The following is a 20,030-nucleotide window of genomic DNA, read 5'->3' as shown; positions in this document are numbered from 1 at the left end:
TCATAGGGAAGACAAATGTGAAGGACGAAAGCATTTGGCATAGTAGTATCTTAGATAACTGCTTAAACTTTAACCAACATTCTAAGATTAAATGGGCATAACTTATTTTACTTGCTATGTGAGGTCAACTAATGCTGAAAATATATGTGAAGTTTGAAAGCATTTAGTTTCACTGGTTCTGAGAAACCTGCTTACATGCAAAACAATTGTAACGCGGACGCGGACGTGGACGAGGACAAGGTATGACAACGAAATTCCTACTGTTGTTATTGGCGATGAACATGTTTTTGCCTAATAAACTTCGACTTGACCTGACTATTTGAAATTTCACACACAGTCGAGCTTTAAATGTAAAGTGTATGAAAAGGTGTTAAAAGTAAATTACTGGATGAATCTATACTGATCCCTAGTACTATGCGTACATAAAGCAACCCAGTTTTCACCAGTAAGTTCGACAAAAAATAAGAAGTGTTTAACGTACTGTCAGTGTCAATATCACGTTTTCTCCTCTTCTTTCCTTCACAATTTTCTTTGTTCCTCACAATGCGGTCCTCATCTACCATAGCATTCGTTAATACCGTCAGTCCGGATTTCTTAAATGAGTAAGTCAGTTTTCAGTTTAGTTTCAGTAAAATTCATGGCAAAGCTCTTGTACGACAAACTAGGTATCTAGCAACAAATATTTGCCTGGGCTTATTTTACCTCCTACTGAGTGCCAAGCAAGCGAGCTACTAGTACCATTTTGCACGTCTTTGGTATGACGCGGCCAGGAATCGAATCCCCGAATTCCCGCACTCAAAGCGGACACTCAACCATTGAGCTATTGAGGCAGAAGAAATTCAAAACAATCAGTGCCAAGAATGTAGAAATCTATATTATTTTTTTATAACTGATATTAAGTAATGACTTAATTCCAAGTTGACGTCTCTAATTCTCACACTTGTTTTGCTTGTACGAAATAATTTGTTCTAATTAATCTTATTAAACTTTTCTTCTCTCATCTTTTTTAAAACTGATATACTAGTACTACAAATGATATCATTCTAACACAACCTCAATATTCTATTTTGTTAATTGATTTGAAATAATGATGATTTTAATCTTATTTAAGGATACTCTAAGGGGTGAATTGACATTTTTTGGACATTTTTGTTTTTATTTCATATAAATTCACCATACTTTCCTCTATCAGATGCATGAAGTCACGGTTTTTCTGGACCATCGGCTTAGCATATGATCTCCTGAACCTCAATAATCATAACGTGGTCATCGAGGCTCCAGAGTTAATGGGAGTTATACTGCTTTGATGTTACCGAAATTACATGGACGATTTTCACCAGGTAAATATAACGGATTTCGACTGGTATCTTGGTGGAGAGGCCTAATTATTTGTGAATAAGTATATATAATGCTCAAACTGTTGACCAATTGATACACGAATGGTAGAATGAAGTAGTCTGATCTGTTGGCAGAAAAATAAGGGAAGTTTATGCTTTGACGAAGGTGGGTCCTAGGGATGTATTTCATATAATACATTTTCTTCTTTTTCTCAAAACAGAAATTCACAACTTGGTGACGTGTATGATGTGATTCAAGTACTTTATTTATGAAGAAAATTGTTCCTTTGTAGGGTGTTCTATAAAGTTTTTTAATAAATGAACCCATTTTTTAATTATATCACTTGTAATTCATTGGGGACAGAAACAGATACCCAAAAATAATTGACTTGTCTAACTCTTTTTTTTTTTTTTTTTGGCAAATTAGGAAACATTTGTGATACACTTTGGCAGTTTAAGGGCCTCTCATACTGCACATAAACGTTTTGGCTGATTTGAAGTACTGATGAGAGAGTTAAAAATTGTTTGAAGATAACGATAGAGTTTTATAAAAAAAATTATCTTGAAAGAATCGTGATGCATCAAATTATATAAAAATAGTACCATGGTATAGTTCAATATTTTACTTTCATTTTGGTATGCTACACATCATGTTAGTTTCTTCAGAAATGTGGGTGGAGAAAAATCATATTAAAGCAAGTCATCCCTTTACCCTTTAGAGTATCCTTTAACTTTCTATTCTCATTTTGTTAAACCAATACTAATATGATATAATAATGATTTAATTCTACTCGCCTCTCTATTCTCAGTTTGTAAAACTTATTTGATATTAATTACCTTAAGCATATTCTATTTTTGTTAACTGACTCCAATTAAAAATATTTCAGTCTGATTCAACCTCTCTGTTTTCATTTTGTAAATCTGATAGGACATACTAGTAAATGATTTAAATTGTATCTGCCTTTCTATTCTCATTTTGTAAAACAGATTGTATTCAGATTAAGTCTCTTTATTCTCAATTTGTGAAACTGATTTCATGAAAATGAGTTCAATCTTATTCAAACTCCCTATTCTATTTCATTCTGTTAATTTATTTAAAATAATTATTTTCATTGTATTAAAAATCTCTATACTCATTAACTGATATGATATAAAAGAAAGTAATGACTTTAATTTCACTCAGTCCTTCTGTTCTCATTTTTAAACTGATATTATAAACATCATTTTAATCTTATTGGCCTCCCTGTTCTCATTTTGATATAAATGATATTAGTCTTATGCAATCTCATCTTATTAATGATTTTAGTCTTATTCAATCCTTCTGATTTCATTTTGTTAAGCTGATATGATATAAATGATATTAGTCTATGCAATCTCATTTGATTAATGATTTTAGTCTTATTCAATCCTTCCGTTCTCATTTTGTTAAGCTGGTATGATATAAATGATATTAGTCTTATGCAATCTCATTTGATTAATATTTTCAGTCTTATTCAATCCTTCTGTTCTCATTTTGTTAAGATGATATGATATAATTGATATTAGTTTTATTAAATCTCATTTTATTAAACTGATATGATCAATGATTTTAGTCTTACCTTATTTGCCTCCATGAACTCGCTGTGTAAAACCGACATGATAAAAAATTATTTTAATTTTATTCAAATCTTCTTAATGTATGAAATTGATATAAATACATCAGTATAATTTCAGTTCCAGCAGTTAAATTTCAGTTTCAGACGCCCAGTGTTAATCAAAACAAATTTTACACACTGACCATGATTACATCACCATTCGTTTCTCCGCTGCCCTCTCCACATCCAATGTCATGTGACTGGAGAACATCGAACATCTGTAGAATAAATATAAATCATGTCATTGCATTCAGTATAGAGTATCCGTTATATTACTACATTTGGTGCGAGTACATTATTACTTTCTATACGGCTTTTGATAAAATTACTAAATAGTAAATTTCCTTGGAAAATACAAATTGTCTTACAGTGCATAAAAACTACATTAATACATGGTTATTTCCCTTTTACATCAACTTATAAAAATATAGCAGAAACAAATATATGGCAATTAAAGTACTAGTTCTAGGAGACTTCTAGCTGGATAAACTGAACTTCGGAAAGACCGTTACATTTTTTATTACGTTACCTTATTATTATTTTTTTTAAAAAACTTTAACTTGCACTAAATGATACGCGACTGCATTGACGAAGCAAATTAATATTTAATTCCAAGAAATTGAATGAATATCTCGAATTGTTAACTTACGGTATATATTTCCTTGTAATAGACAGATTTTGTTCATTTGTCGACTTCGATCAATTATTGCATGCTCTAATATTTTTCAAATGAATACTATAACAATATGCAAAAATGCCGTTTATGTTAAATCTTGTTTTAAAATTTAGTCTTAACCCTTATCATGCTGGACACGATTGGTCCTGGTTTCGCGACCAGTGCAGATCTGCAGATCTGTACTGTTCGCCATTCAGTCAGTATCGTTTTGGTTAGCACCCCTTTTAACAGTTAATGGTACTGTCCAAATTGAAAGATGGATAAGTTCATTATAGAAACTTAGCAAGCTAAAGGTTAACTTTCTATATATTGTTATAAACAGAACTGACCTCAGTTCTAAATCAAATATAAGAATAATTAGAAATGTTAGAAATGTTATGAGGTCAAAACAATAACCTGAAAATTATTTAATTCAATTTCTTCAGTGAAAAATTCCTATTTTACGTACAAAATCATTTTAATGAAACGTGTAGACAGCATTTGTTCAAATTAAATTCCAAAATCCAAAACATTGCAATCTTTTGAAATGCATAAAAATAATTATAGGTCAAGCTGCTCATTTTGAAGGAAAACACTTTTGATTATTGGAATTTAGCTAAAATTGTCCCTAACACTCCTCCTAAATTTAAGGTTTGATCTACAATAAAGCATAATATTTGTAAACAAATGATATTTTCTAAAAGAATAAATTTGACAAAAAAGACCTTAAAACGAACTTTGATCGAGAATTATCATTCAAAACTATTTAGGCCTACCTGTCTACTTTACACATAACTAGCATGCATTGTTAATAGCAAAATGGTAACATTTTAGCTGCAAAACTTGGATTCTATATATATCGAAACAGCTATTAAAACTGTAAAGTGTAGATCTCATCAACCATGTACAGTTCCCGGTATTTCGTTTATCAGAAGCAGAATGCAAAAATAAAATAAAAGTTAATGGATTTAGTTACAAATTAAAGTTAGGTTCTTATAATAAGTTTTACAAAATGACCATCATTTTCAATAGATAAACTTAGTAACCTGACTTGAAATGGATTGTGAAAGATACATACCTTGCTTTTCCTAAGAACGTTTTTGTCGTTGAGTAGTAGGAGGGCTTTGTCGATAACATTAAGACCAACCCACATAAGCGGGGAGCCAGAAATAGTCAACTGGTCATTGGATCCAGGTTTCAGTAGGGGTTTTATCGTCTCCAAGTTAAGCTGTATTAAATCAAAATTAATTCTTACTTCCAAGATTACACTTTACTTCTGGCGCATGTCTATGGCGTTGTTTGATACAAAACCGATTTACTAATTTCAATTATTAAACATCAAATCGTTATAACTAACACATTTCCTAACGTGCTTTACCGAAATTATCAGCTATTATGCCTTTTATCAATTAATTATATTTACAATAACAACACACTGCTGACACTTAAGTCAGCAGAATACTTTATCTTTTTTAAACATATTTTTCCTCTTGTAACATTAATGGTGACATTGTCTTTTTGAAGCGTTTCTATCAATATGTAGTAAAATCCGCAAAGAAACGTGTCTCCATCAAAAGTAAATTCGTTTTAAAAAGACAGAAGATATTTCAATGTTCAAAGATGCTGGGGTATACATATTACATGTATCACTGTGCATTAGCCAATAAGATTAATGCGTGAGGAATTTTGTTCACTAGGATGTCACATGGCGAATAATTTCGCAACTCCAGATACAATCAGTAGTTAATTGTTTTTCATACCAAGTAACAGGTAATACACAGAAAACAGTAAAATAAAATTACAATCTAAAGAATTTGACCTTATTACAGGAAAAAGAAATGAAACTTTATATGCAAACATTTTGTGTTTTACCTACACTAGAGCAAACAGAAATGACGAAAATTGATTTCAAGCAAAAGGAATTAAGACATATTTCAAATAAAGGTAAAATGTATCTATAATATTGAATTCATATGTATTTTTCAGTGCATTCGACAAAACAGATACTGAGGAATCTTTTTCATCTGCATAAATATTTTGAAACATCTTACCCCATGACCACGGCATTTCTTCTCTACGTCGAACTTGATGGAATCAGCGACCAGCTCATGAGTATTTTTGTCGACATAGAATACAAGAAGGCGAGCATTGGGAGTTATTATCTCTTGGAGATCTTCCGGTATCTCTACACTAGCCTGGTTTGCTGCGTCTTTAAACTGTGTGTATACAATCTGTCCTCTGGTCACCACCTGTACATTATAAATGTCGACATAAGTATACTTAATAAAAATAAAATAATCTAATATTTATGCTCCAGAATATATTTGTTTAATCCGTATTACAACAACACTTCACATCTCTACATCCTTCTCCCTTTCCTCCTCACCCTCAGCATTTTCATCATTATTCTTATTTCATCGACAGTATTCTTATTTGTAACAGCATTATTCTTATCATGATCATTATCATCAAGATCATCAGCAACATCATTGTCGTTATTTTTATCTCATCGGCATAATTCTTATTTTAACAGCATTATTCTTATATCATCATCATTATCATCAAGATCATCACCAACATCATTATCGTTATTTTTATCTCATCGGCATAATTCTTATTTTAACAGCATTTTTCTTATATCATCATCATTATCAACATTATCATCAACATCATCATTATCATTATTCTTATTTCATCTAAATTATTCTAATTTCACCATCGTCACCATCTCTTTCATCACCATTACAACTTTTATTTCCATCATCATTATCGACATTATCAACATTCTTTTTTCATCATCATCATCAATCTAATTTTCATCATCATCATTCTTATATATATATATATCACTATCATCATTCTTATTTTTATTATCATAGCCATCATCATCAACATCGTCATCATGATTTAATTTATATTCAGCATCACTTCATTATCATTACCGCTACTGTTGCCATTGTCCATTGTCATAATCATCATCATCTTCACCTTCATCAAAATCATCATCAGCAGTTGTAGCATTGCCGTCATCATAATATACATCATTATTATCTTGACATGCTTGTTTTGTTAGGCCTTTAAGTGACATCGGCACAACTTGAAATATTATGCGTTTGGTGGCGGATTATTTCAGTGGATGTGCATCAATTCAGACAAGGTCGGACACCTATATAGTACTACCGACTGGATGGTTTCCTCACATGAAACAATTCTCACCGCTAGTGAGGTTTCGAACTGACAGAGGAGGGTCATCGACCTTATCACTCTGCCACGAAGTCCACGGTCATTTTTTTTATAATACAATATGAAGTAGTAGTATGCTCATTACTTTTGTTATAAGTATTATTATTATCATTATTATTAGTTAAATAACTGATATAGAATCATTGTTGTTATAACCTACCATGAAAAGCATTCCAGTGTAGCCAGCACCTTGTATGTTTGTAAATGCTCGCATTAACATCATGTTGTCGTTCTGTTTAAAGATAATAAAGCATCATTTTTATTCATAGAGTTCTCTCAGTAGATACTGAATACTGATTTAATAAACATGTACTACAGGATATTAGGATCAGTTTTGTTGAGTTTCAAAACAGATTCCAGTTTTTACTTATGAGGCAGGACAACCATATCCCTATGTATGCTAGTTCAGATACTGTTGGGCACCTGGTTTGAATCACTTATCATGTGCAAGCAGTTATTTCTAATTATCATATTAAAAAATAATCGTTCCTATTCAAATAGCAAGGTTCGAAACTACAGTGGTGTGTTGGTGAGCTGTGAGGAAGCGGGGATTCGAATTCATCAAATTGAATCATTCGTCGTCTTTTCATTTCATTATACGCTCGTATACAGCAACCTTCTTTGCTATAAAATACATTCGTTTGTTGTACTGAGGTAGTTTCTCTACTATTTTGTCTGGAAAAATATCTGCCTAAATTGGGAGGTGTTCTCTCCTCAGAGGTGTCCTTTAACAACGGTTTCAATGTATTACGTGATACATGTGATGAAATATACAAGTGTGTGCTCACGGTAATAATACGTTCCACTTGAATCTGATTCTGTCCAGCATATGCAGTCACTTCAAATGGTTCACTCTCTTGTCGTTCATCTAAAGTCGCTGCCTGTTTAAATACATCATTTTAAATTCTAGACAGATTGATGAAAAGATTTACAAACACTTAATGGAAACGAAGGTATATGCAGTAAAACACCACTCGCTCAAGCATAGGTACCCGGACTCACTCGAGCTATATTCTGTTATCACTGAGTCTCTCGGGCCCCTGTATGTCTTGAGAATTTAACTTTCCCTTTTCCACTTCGAGCGATCTGTATTATACTGTATACTTTAACTCATACTAAGTGGTACATTGTTAAATAAAGAAATCATTAAAACTGAAAGATAAAGATATCACATCAGCAGAATATAGGACCAAAATTGCACGACACTTGACTTATATGCTCAACCATCAGCATATACTTTGAAAATATTGTAAATCGTTGCCCATGATCAATAGTGGTAATTTCTCGTTATGGAAACAATCTATGGAGTTTTCCCTACTTCCAGAACGGGAAACGTGATCCAATCTTTAAAGTAAAATTATTTTACTTGCTTCTTTTAAATGGTCCAGTGCACAGGAAAAGACATCGTACCAATAGAATAGATAAAAATGCATCATTGTGATCAAAATCTGATAAAATTGTTGCCTTAACAAACTTGTTTACAACCATATTACAGAATAGGGTTATTATAATAGTAGCTCGATCTGGGATGCTGTATTCGGCTCGAGTGGATTTTGCCAGGTCTTGCAAAATCCACGAGAGCCGAATAAAAATTCCAGATCTAGCTACTGTTGTAATGACCCTTTTATTATATACCTCCACTTTTTTGTTTGTTGTTTTGTTATTGAATAAAATCTTCAATATTTACCGACGTTAAAATGGAACTTAGTGAAGTTTTTATGTGCGCTATTTATAGAACTGTGTCAGGTCATGCATATTAATAAAAGTAGTCCAGCAACATACAATACAAAAGGTACAATACGGATTTTTTTTCTGCCTGTTCATATTTAATTGTGAAATACAAGCCGATTTTTAACAGAATTTATATAAGTATATAATAGATAAATTGAAGATTTTATTCAATAACAAAACAAAAAGGTAGAGGTAGTTAACAAAAGGGTCATTATAACAGTAGCTAGATCTGGGATTTCGTATTCGGCTCTCGTGGATTTTGCAAGCCGTCGGATCACACTCGTCGTGAGATCCGATCTGACAAAATCCACTCGAGCCGAATACAGTATCTCAGATCGAGCTACCATTATAATAACCCTATTATTTTGCATTTAGTCAGATTTATGATCCCTTTACTAATCAGATATTATATTTTTTTTGCATTTAGATTCATATTATGATTATTACCAAATGTATTAAGATTCAAAGCAACAATTCTGTTAGATGTCTATCAAATTTGTAGGAATCAAACTCTATGTCAAGTTTGTGCATAGTAAGGGTTGCCTAGTAGATTGGATTGCAGTTGAGTTACGGCAGTTCAAATATACATTGTACATTTCTTTCTCTTCTAGACAGATTCCTTACAACTTTCTAGGAATTTTGTTTACTGAATATGAGAATTCTTCAGTAAATTGACTTTCCCATAATTATAATCATATATCTCCGTTTCCCTACTGGGAAGTTAAGTTTCCAGTTCAGAAAGCTTTGAAATTAAGATATTCAAATGTCGGATAAAAAATATTATAATTTTCGAAAATTGAACGGTAGAAATTTGGAAAAAATCTCTCAGGTTCATAATGATGTATTTCATTTATTCTTATGAACTGGCCCTTCTGAAAATAAAACAAGTAAAATATGGTGATTTTGTCTCCCGAATGGGAAGCTAGTTACTATATTTAGTATCAAGTTTCCCGTTCTGGAAGTAGAAAAAACAATATAGATTGTTCCCCAAACGGGAAGGATTAGTTTATATTTACATGTACTACATATATAGACTCGACTATGCCTAAACAACCCATTACACTGACCGTGAAATCAAATTAATATGTGTCTAACTCTGCTAATCCAGTATCAGATACGCTCCTTTCATTAACATGGTTCATTCACAGATTCTGACTTTAAATCAAATGAATTTAACTTGTATTAAGAATATAAAATGTTTTTCTACATTCACGATTGAATGTCGTTCTAATAAACTTTTTAAAGTCTTTTAGTGGTAGCAAACATTTATATAGTGCTTAGCTGTACAAGTGTTAGGGGTATGCTTTTTAACCCAAACACAAATCACTGTTTATACACACAGATATGTTACATTTACATTCACACTGTGAATTAATTGATGTACTGATACTTTTCCAATTTAAATCAGGCTTCTTCACTCTTAACAATAATAAAATCCTGAAACACTTACCTTAAACGTGATTTTAGCGGCATCTTGTGAAGTTATAAAAATGGACACAGCTCGTCCTTTGCTATCTGTCACTGCTTCTATAGAGCTATCAAACTGATCGTTCTTAAACATCTTCACTTTCAGTTTTTCCCCTGTAACTGGTTGTCCGTTTGCAAATAACATTTCAACCTTTTATGAGAAAAAAATACTGTTGACGTAATGAGAAGAAATGCAATGTCAATGTGGCAGTTAATGAGACATAGAACAAATGAATATAAGACCTCTGAACGGATAATAAAGGCATAGAATACAAGCAACTTACACAGTTGTTCTAGAACATTATACGCGTTTGAACCCACACAAATACAAAATGTTTTCAATATTTAAAGGTTGTCTATATACCTGTTGTAGTTTATGGCATCAAGGTTATATCGGCGACACAGAAAACACTGGAATGCTAGGGACAATGGTATGGTTCGGACAATGGTGTCCATTCCAACCCTTGACCTTGGATATTAGGACAGAATAATATATACAGTTTTTAAGAGGATGAATTTTGCTCGGAACATAATTAGATATTGACATTAATACCTTTACCAAGTATAAATAAAAGCAGAGTGTAAGTTATAAAGTAAAGTTCCACATTTATAAAAGATAAAAAACACGATAAAGATATTTTTGAGCCATTCTGACAGTGACCTTAACAAAAATGGAATATTTACTAAGCAATACCAGCTTACATACAAAAGTTAACTCAGAAAAGACATAACTTTGTAAAACTGCAAAACAGAGTTAACTGTACGTCATCACAGTGAACAAGTATGTTCCAATTTATTTCTGAGACTCCAGCCTACATACAAAAATAATTTTGTGAAAAGCAAAGTACAGTGATGGAACTTGTCATTATATGCCTGGTCGTCATAGGGACCAAGATTCAAGCTTACATACAAAACACTGAACCAAAACATTGCTACGCAAAAAACAACAGGAACATAACTTTGTAAAAATTCAAAAAAGAAATATGGAACTTGTGCGTTACTATTCAGATCATCACAAGGAATAAATGTGTGAAGTTTCAATACGTACAAAAGCCTAAACCAAAACTGCTACGCCCCTCCCCTTGACCTTTGAAATAGTACTGCATGCGATGTTGCGCAAAGATAATATGGGTCAAAAGTTGATGGTTTGCACAAGGTGTTCGGACAAGGAAATGGCAGACATACATGGTCTGGACTGACGGAGAGAGCGATATTTTTACGTTTTGCACCAAAAGACTGGTCTTGAAATAATTTTAAAGCTTTGCCATACCCGGCTGCGGTCAAGGTTTACATTATCTGAGTCTAGAATGATACATTATGATACTAGTATTATGTTTGTTCGTTTTGATGAGTTTACAGACCCCTCGACACGTTGATGGTCACATGACTTCTGACCAATTTCTCCAGTGCGAGCACCTAGCTTGGCCCAACCACCGACCTTCCACAAGCAGGATTGGTGGCTTTCCCACATGACGTCCTGAGTAAGGCAAGAACCAACAGAGGTGAGAGGTAAATAATGGTAGTCATCCCGCTAAGGACGCAACTAAAATTTACATGAAATTCATTTCAAATGTAACTGTAAAAACAAAATTAGAGTTTGCACCAGAAGTAAGTACCTTCACGAAATACTCCCATCCTGGTCGGAAGTATAATTTTGACCTCGTAAACTTGAATATATACGGCTGAATGGCAAATATTGTTCCTTCGTGGCTTGTAGCTTCTTCCTTGCCGGTGGCGCTTTCTAGGACCGTAGCAACCACTTCTAACCGATTCCCGGCCGGGAAATCACTGTTTTGTAGCAGCGGAGAATTTAGGATACGATCAACAGGAATAGAGAATTCAGTTACACTTCCTTCAATGTCTTGATTTCCAGTTTCCATCTATAAACAGAACAGAATGTGTGAACAGAGCTTACGTTATACAAATTTACTTATTAATTTCTGTCGCTACCTGTCTTGGATTATAAGTAGTGTAAAAGTTTTAAATAATTATTTGTCGCTACCTTTTATCGAGTTTGTCGCTACCTCTATCGCGTTTGTCCGTAACTTCATGAACTTTGTTGCTACCTTTATCGAGTTTGTCGCTACCTTCAAAATGTGGTCCCTGCATTTGTCGCGGTTGTCACTACCTTTATAATGTTTGTAACTTAATTAATCGCGTTTGTCTCTGCCTAAAAAACAAGGCAATCGGTAACACCAATGAATGCTCCCCGAAGCAAATATCAGAAAGCGGGGGGGGGGGGGGGGGGGGGGGGGGGGCGATACAAAAACAGGTAGAGTTATGGTTCTTAGTTACTGCACTTCCTCTCAAAGACCTTAATAAATGTGTTAATTATAAAGTTAATCCTTTATATAGTTTTCAAGTTATTCTATGAACAATCTTTTATACATAAGGGAGATAATAAAAATAGGGTGATCTAGAGTTATTGGTTATATGAACTGCACTCCCCCTCAATGTGTTCTATAAGAATTTAAAGTTTGAAGAAAGTATCTCTTATAGTTAAGGAGAGATGCTCAGGACAAACATTTTAATACAAAGGGAGATAATAAAGCGAGGCCAGCTAGAGTTATGGTTCTTAGTCGCTGCACTTCCTCTCACTGACCTCTATAAATATGTGAAGTATTGAGTCAATCATTTTAATACTTTTCAAGTAACACCGGAAATGTTTTCATACATAAAGGGAGATATTTCAAAAACAGGGTAAGCTAGAGTTATTGTTCTTTGACACTGCACTCCTTCTCACTGATTTCTATGAATATGCGAAGTATCAAGTTAATCCCTCGTATAAATTTAAAGTAATGCTCTTGACAAGCTTTTTTTACACAGGAGGAGATAATTCAAAAATAGAGTCAACTTGAGTTATTGTTATTTGACATTTCACATCCTCTAACTGACCTGTTTCTAGATGTAAAGTTTCAAGTCAATCCCTTTCATAGTTGTGGACTTAGGCTCCGGACAAGCTTTTTACATAAAGAGAGATAATTCAAAAATGGGGTCAGCTAGAGTTACAGATCTTGGTTACTGCACTTCTTTTCAATGACCTCTATATTTGCATGATGTATCAAGTCATTCCTTCTTATAGTTTTCAAATTATGCTCGCGACAAACTTTCTTCACATAAGGGGAGATAATTCAGAAATGGGGTCAGCTAGAGTTATGGTTCTTTGACACTGTACTTTCTCTCAATGACCTCTATCAACATGTAAAGTGTCAAGTCAATCCCTTTCATAATTATGGATTTGGCTCCGGACAAGCTTTTTACGAAAAGGGAGATAATTCAAAAATGGGACCAGCTTTTTACAAAATGGGAGATAATTAAAAAATGGGACCATCTACAGTTATGGTTCCTTATCACTGTACTTTCTCTCAATGAGCTCTATCATTGTGTGAAGTTACAACAATGTGTGAGCAAAGGGAGCATTATTTTCTACCTGAAATACTTTTTGAATTGTGGAAAAACTCTGCTTTTACTGGGTCAAGGGGGTTAATACAAGGTGTGAGCAAAGGTCATGGTGCTAATTAATAATTACGCGAGGTTTGGTGAGTCTAGCTGAAATACATTTTGAAATTTTATAAATATTCTCTTTTTTTCCAAACAAATCAAGGGGAAAAACTCTGCTTTCACTGGACCAAGGGGATAATACTAAGTGTGAGTACAGGTCATGTGCTAAATAATAATAATGTGAGGTTTAGTGATTCTAGCTTAAATACGGTTTTGAATTATAAGCAGTATTAATTCTGGACGGATGGACGGACGCCCCGACATTTTGGTATAAGGTAGTCATTCCATTGTTTGAAAACAATAGAATGCCCACCTTAAGAACAAAAGACTTAAGTGGGTACAGAATGAATACAATAGTTTTCTCTTGTCCTAGGCCACACCTCCTACCATCTAAGGTATCAGTCGCGTTCTCGGACGGACGCACGGACGGACGAACACCCGGCCGAGCAATGTGACACTTAAAATACCTGCCTCCGTTATCTATGTTTTTCAATTTCAAACTGCAGCACCTTTTTTTAATAGTGGCTGTATTTAACTTTTTACCGCCATAAATGCTTTGACGGTGACTTTCATATAATCAAGTTATCATCCTTTAACAAAAGACAATATATAGTAAGTTAGTAACTGTTCGTATTTTCAAATATGAAATTTGGGCAAGATATGTCTGTAAGTGGAATGTTATAGCATATTACTTGATCTGTTTTTTACCGGAACAATGCTCTACATTATGAAATAGACATACCGACTTTTTCCCGACATCCAGAATGTATTCGCTGATTCCATTTTCATCTTTCAAGTTCAAGGTAAGTCTTGCATTTCCATGCACAGGCTTGCCATATACGTACCTTTAAGAATTGACAATCATAATAATTTCAAATACCATATGTAAGAATGTAGATATAATTCAACGCTCACAAACAACTCTATTGTATCTCACTTATAAAATATCGTGCGGACTGGGCGGCAAACAAATTATGAATAATGGTTGTGTCACATGTCCTTCACAATTTCGTAACCAAATAATAAAACTTACATGGCTTGTACATAATATTTGCCAGGAAAAGAATCATTTTGAGACAATCTTTAATAAAAATAATTTTCATTTCTTATATTTACATTTTATTTTCTTTCCATTTGTAAACAAGATTATATCATAAATTGTACACATTTTGTTGCATTTAGCATTAAAATCAGCTTCCCGGCCATTCTGTTCACCAGACGGAACAACTGCGACGTCATTTAAGGAACGTTCTCCCTGACTATACGCGGATGTCATCAAAACGGCGGCCTGTTATCACTAAGCAGCGTTGACGTAACTTTTGCGCCTTTCCTTTTGCTGTTCATACGAAATGAACGTCAAAATTTTCAGTGGACCAGAACTGTTACTGGAGCGATATCAAACACATTATATTCAATCCTAGCGTTACGTCTGTTACGTTACGTAGTACAGCGTTGCGACAACATAAGGTTTCATATTACTCACTTGGCTGTTACTGTGACCAATATGTCAGCTGTATCCTGAAGAATGAACGGAACATCGACGTCAATGGTTACACCATATGTAGGAAGAACTGAAAATAAAGTTGAAAAACAATTTATCATTCTGAAAAATCGTTGGAGAAGTCATGTTTTGATGACTTATTTGAAAAAATGTAGACTTTTAATGGTCGTTCCGGATCATGTTTCGGCGGCTTTCCATTTGCGGATGTGCCGATATACCCTAACAAGCATTCAAGGGAGTTGAGCTCCATGTACTCATACTGAAATGGTCTTTCGTATTGTTAAGATATTTTATTTTTAGGGTCTGCTATGGGGAAGATTACATTTTTCTAAAGAAGCCCATGCATGCCTTTTTTGTCTAGGATCTTACTTTATATTTACCAACACACTGACATTTTTGCATTAGATTGTTTGTTATTACAAATGTCAACTTGACGAAATATGTGTTGTATGTAGTAAAGTGTATTGTATAAGTGCACTGTACTGTACTGTATGTACTGTGCTGTACTGTAATGCCTTGCATTGCCTTGCGCTGTACTTTTCTGTTCTGTTCTGGGGGCTTCCGTGGCCGAGTGGTTATGGTCGCTGACATCAAATCACTTGCCCCTCATCGATGTAGGTTCAAGCCTCACTCGGGGCGTTGAATTCGCCATGTGAGGAAGCCATCCAGCCGGCTTACGGAAGGTCGGTAGTTCCACCCAGATGCCCGCTCGTGATGAAATAATGCACGGAGGGGCACTTGGGGTCTTCCTCCACCATCAAAGCTGAAAAGTCGCCATATGACCTATAATTGTGTCGATCCGACGTTAAACCAAAACAATGCTCCGCTCCGCTCTGCTCTGCTCTGCTCTGCTCTGCTCTGCTCTGCTCTGTACTGTACTGTACTGAAACGGAACTGTACTTTACTGCACTGTCTTGCATTGCCTTGCCTTGCCTTGCACTGTACTGTACTTCATTGTCTTGCATTGCCTTGCGTTGTACTTGACTGTACTGTCTTGCATTGCCTTGCTTTGCCGTGCCTTGTCCTGTCCAGTCACGCCTGTCGTGTTATGTCGTGTCGTGTTCTGTCCTGACCTGTCCTGCCATGGTCTGTCATGTGTCGTGTTCTGTCCTGACCTGTCCTGCCATGTTCTGTCATGTGTTGTGTTCTGTTGTGTCGTATCGTATCGTATCGTATCGTATTATATTGTAACTGAAGTCAGAACCTTATAATTTTTCATTATTAACTGCAGCATGCTTACCATATTCTCGAACTTCAAAGAGTGAGCGGGATTCTGTTTCGTACTGAAAAATACAATATCCATGTTCGTTTGTGGCTCCTATGATATTTATAGAAACAATTTCAAACACTGAAGACAAACGAATACATAAAACACATGCTCTTCACTCTATTGTTGAAAAACAACGTGCATGTAAATTCAAAATAGATAATAATTTGTATCAATAAGTATTTTATGAGAGTTTGTACAGATAAAGACTGACTGCACGCCGTAGACAGCATATCCTAATATTTTACATAATACAAGAGTATTTCTATAAATAAACACAGCATGAAATTCACGGACTGGATTGATGTTAACATTTGTTTTACAGTACAAATGAATTCAGTAGTTTTAAAATCTTCTTGAACATACCTCGTATACCCTGATTTTGATGTAACTGGTTATCTATCCCTAAGAGGAATATTAAATTTACCTGTCCCTCATAAAAAGCTCTAGCTGTCCATAATCCTACTTCCGGGTAAGGTGGCAAGGTAAACTCGTGTTGATAGAATCCACTGGGCTTATGTGCCATCCTCCTCCTTGCCATTGTTAAATTTGACGGACTCTGGAAGAACAACGTATTATATGACGTAATATTGTCAAAAAAACTTGAGTAGAACTAAGAATTAAAGATAGACATTATAAAGAAAACATTTATATTGAAAAGAGTGGAAGTGTCATACCTATATGAATACACAGTGTACGTTATACCATAAAATGATATAGACATTAAAGGGACGCAGACTTTGAAATTTGAAAAAATGTGGGTGGGTTATGATAAAATTTACCTGCAAAAAAGTACAAAGTTTTGGTACATGAAATGGATACTGTTTCAACTGTTATAAGTACACAAAGGATTGCTCACTAAAATAAAAATGAAAAAAAAAAAAAAACTCAAACAAGAAAGTTTTTGTTGAATTACATACGACTTATTTTGTATATTCAAAGTCCACAATTAATATTTTTTGTGCGAAAATAATAGCGCTTTACCTTGTCCAAACATTTATCAATATCCTACAGATTCTAATTTAAAGAAAAAGTTCACTGTCTTTATTTTCATTTTGCATATGTAAGCTAAAACACAGCATTTAGTTTCTTTACAAAGTAGTGCATAAGAAAAGATATGGTGGTCAAGGAAGGCCACATTCCAAAACTAAAAGAGTATATTCCCCTTAAAGCAACATGCCTCCAGATCGTTCGACAACAAAAAAAATTTTTTTTTAGATATCTTGAAATAAATGCTATATTTCAAAAGGCTTTAAAACTTAATTACTGACAAATTTTATGTTACGGAAACACATGAGAATTTGCTGTTTTTACTACTTTTTACGATGAAAATCGAAAAGCGTTTGTTACACTTTTACTCCATGTAAACTGTCTCGATTAAAAATATCTATATTTTGAAGTCATTATTCACTACTTCAGCTATAGCGCTATTGGTTACGACGACGGGAAAATGTCTTTATTTCCGCGGCTCTCCGGGGTTCGATTCCCGACGCAGTCATCTTTTTTTCTTGATATGGAACTTTTAAAATATTTTAGAAACAAAAATTTATATTCTAATGTTCATAATAAGACCAAACTTCAATTTGAAAGAAAGATTATTTTTTAGCCAAATCTGCTGCTTTAAAACATTAATTAAAACATGTATTGTTACAGAAGTGGAGTGGCTTGCAATAAGAGCCTAGAAATGGTTCCATTATTAATTTTCAATTTGGTATTCATGAACTACAATGCACTTAAATGTCAGAACACATTCAACAAACTTTTGAAAATGTATTGTCTTAAAAATCCCTAAAATAAGGTATGAAATTTGGTTGAGAGGTCCAAACAATGTGTATATGTGCAAAAGTAACATTCTAATCTCATTCACAAAACTTACTAATATACAGCAGAAATGTCAATGATCAAAACTGGACGAATATACAATTATCCTCACTTTAGTGCCATTTATAATGTGTCCGGCGCAGTAATATTTTTTGCAGTGAATGGCCGAGAAGTCGTGGGAAAATTAAAAACCATGTAAATTAACTAAAATTAACCACTTTTTCAAGATCAATTTCAAGTGATCGACGTTATACATATCTGTACTAAGGTATTCATTGTGTAGAATGTCATGTTATGCTCTTGCAATGCCAACCCCACTCTGATTTTTTTGTTTATATTTTTATCACTGAGAAAGATGGCGTCCATCTCGAGTTGAAATGACGTGGCGATAAATGTTTACATGTTTAAGCAAACCTGGTGCGTTAGAAAGAAAATCTCATCCCTACAACATTATTTGTTACACTGGTATTGTAAAAAAAATCTGTTTTTTCCTTATACAAAAGCTTAATATTTTGTGTTGAATGTACTTTCACAAAGACCTCTATTTTCCTATTACATTCATAGTACCACATCCTTATTCACAAAGTACTGAATATTACAGGTATCCATCAGTATTATATCAATTTAGGAATATATTTTTGGTTGCGGGTTTTTCCCGCTACCAAAGTTACAAGTGTATTTCTGACAATCATATAGCATCTTTATTTTATTCCTAACCACACCAAAAGGATGTTCATGTGCTACACAAAACAGTCCCATTCATAAACAATGCGGATGAATTATCAATGGTCAATCAGTTCTAATTCAACCTGTATCCATTCACACTGACCATTTAGATTATATAAGATCTATCAATGATAAGGTATTCCAGCCCATGCTTACATCACTGATTTCCAGCTGGCAATTTAGATAAGTTTATATAAGGCCAGGCAGGGTTCATCTTAGATATGAGGCACATTTGTATTTGTTTCTCATACATGTATATCTATAGATTGGCATTTGCTTTGTTGCCAATAGAGTGTAACCAACAGATCAGGTATACTATAATACAATTTCTTGTCCGGAGTATTCCCTAGCAACCACTGACTGGAATTCCTTGAAACTTCCCTCCCAATAGGAAATGCACATACTATCTTCATGTTTCATTCAGATGAGATACTGTAACTGCCTTTTGATTACTCAACATGAGTAAACTATAGCGTCATTATCGTCAGTGAATTCCACTTTTGTTCTTTCAATATGTAATAATGCATATTTCGGGGAGCATCCATCGGTTTTAGTGATATTTTCTTATTTCATAATGTTACATTTTGTACAGGTGACATGACATTTTAATAGACAAAATGTAAATGCAGATGCTCCCTGCTTTATCCTAGCTGTAAATGAAAGGCATTGAGGAACACAGTTGCCACTAAACAGAAAATATATCTACCAAAACCCGCAACCACCAGACGTTTCAAGGCTTTGATTTATCTTCCCACCATCAATTTCTTGAATATGCACCCCTTCCTCATTTCTGTATGAACTGTGAATGTAGCAATATGCGTCCCCTTAAGAATGTTTACGTTGAAACGTGAAAATGAAACGCTCTGGTGAGCTATATGGTAACAATATAAATGTTAAGATTTGCTGATAATTAACTCACGAGCTTTGCAATAACTTTGAATCTATGAAAAACTTTAAGTTAAAACAGGTAATAACTTCAGATAAAAAGTGTTGCATGCAGATATAGCCACATGTAATACAAATCTTTTTCCTTGTATACCGGCAATTTCCGGGCGATTACGTATTCGCATAATACTATTCCGGCATCCTTCGGACATTACAGAGAAATGATTTATCATAATCGGAATGTGCCGAAACAGTCAAACGG

At 34.0% G+C, this 20,030-nt stretch overlaps 1 protein-coding gene across 2 annotated transcripts in view; it reads right to left on the bottom strand.

Annotated features, from left to right (window-relative positions):
• LOC123525922 (venom factor-like) overlaps positions 1 to 20,030 on the bottom strand; it is a 93,216-nt gene that overhangs the window by 59,092 nt on the left and 14,094 nt on the right. For both annotated transcript variants that reach the window (XR_008370102.1, XM_053537859.1), the window contains exons 6-17: positions 16,764 to 16,895; positions 16,310 to 16,352; positions 15,052 to 15,139; positions 14,311 to 14,413; positions 11,684 to 11,947; positions 10,051 to 10,218; positions 7,658 to 7,750; positions 7,030 to 7,101; positions 5,678 to 5,875; positions 4,705 to 4,854; positions 3,115 to 3,189; positions 482 to 593 (exon numbers count right to left, since the gene is read on the bottom strand). Coding sequence is in view for 1 of the 2 variants with exons in the window: in XM_053537859.1 (XP_053393834.1) it covers positions 482 to 593; positions 3,115 to 3,189; positions 4,705 to 4,854; positions 5,678 to 5,875; positions 7,030 to 7,101; positions 7,658 to 7,750; positions 10,051 to 10,218; positions 11,684 to 11,947; positions 14,311 to 14,413; positions 15,052 to 15,139; positions 16,310 to 16,352; positions 16,764 to 16,895 (1,498 nt within the window). In the remaining variant the exon portion in view is untranslated. The remainder of the gene's footprint in view (positions 1 to 481; positions 594 to 3,114; positions 3,190 to 4,704; positions 4,855 to 5,677; positions 5,876 to 7,029; positions 7,102 to 7,657; positions 7,751 to 10,050; positions 10,219 to 11,683; positions 11,948 to 14,310; positions 14,414 to 15,051; positions 15,140 to 16,309; positions 16,353 to 16,763; positions 16,896 to 20,030) is intronic.

Source organism: Mercenaria mercenaria, chromosome 3, assembly GCF_021730395.1.
Source record: "Mercenaria mercenaria strain notata chromosome 3, MADL_Memer_1, whole genome shotgun sequence".
In the NCBI taxonomy this organism is placed as follows: domain Eukaryota; kingdom Metazoa; phylum Mollusca; class Bivalvia; order Venerida; family Veneridae; genus Mercenaria; species Mercenaria mercenaria.
Note: the sequence above shows the minus strand (reverse complement) of the source record. Positions and strands in the feature narration are given on the sequence as shown.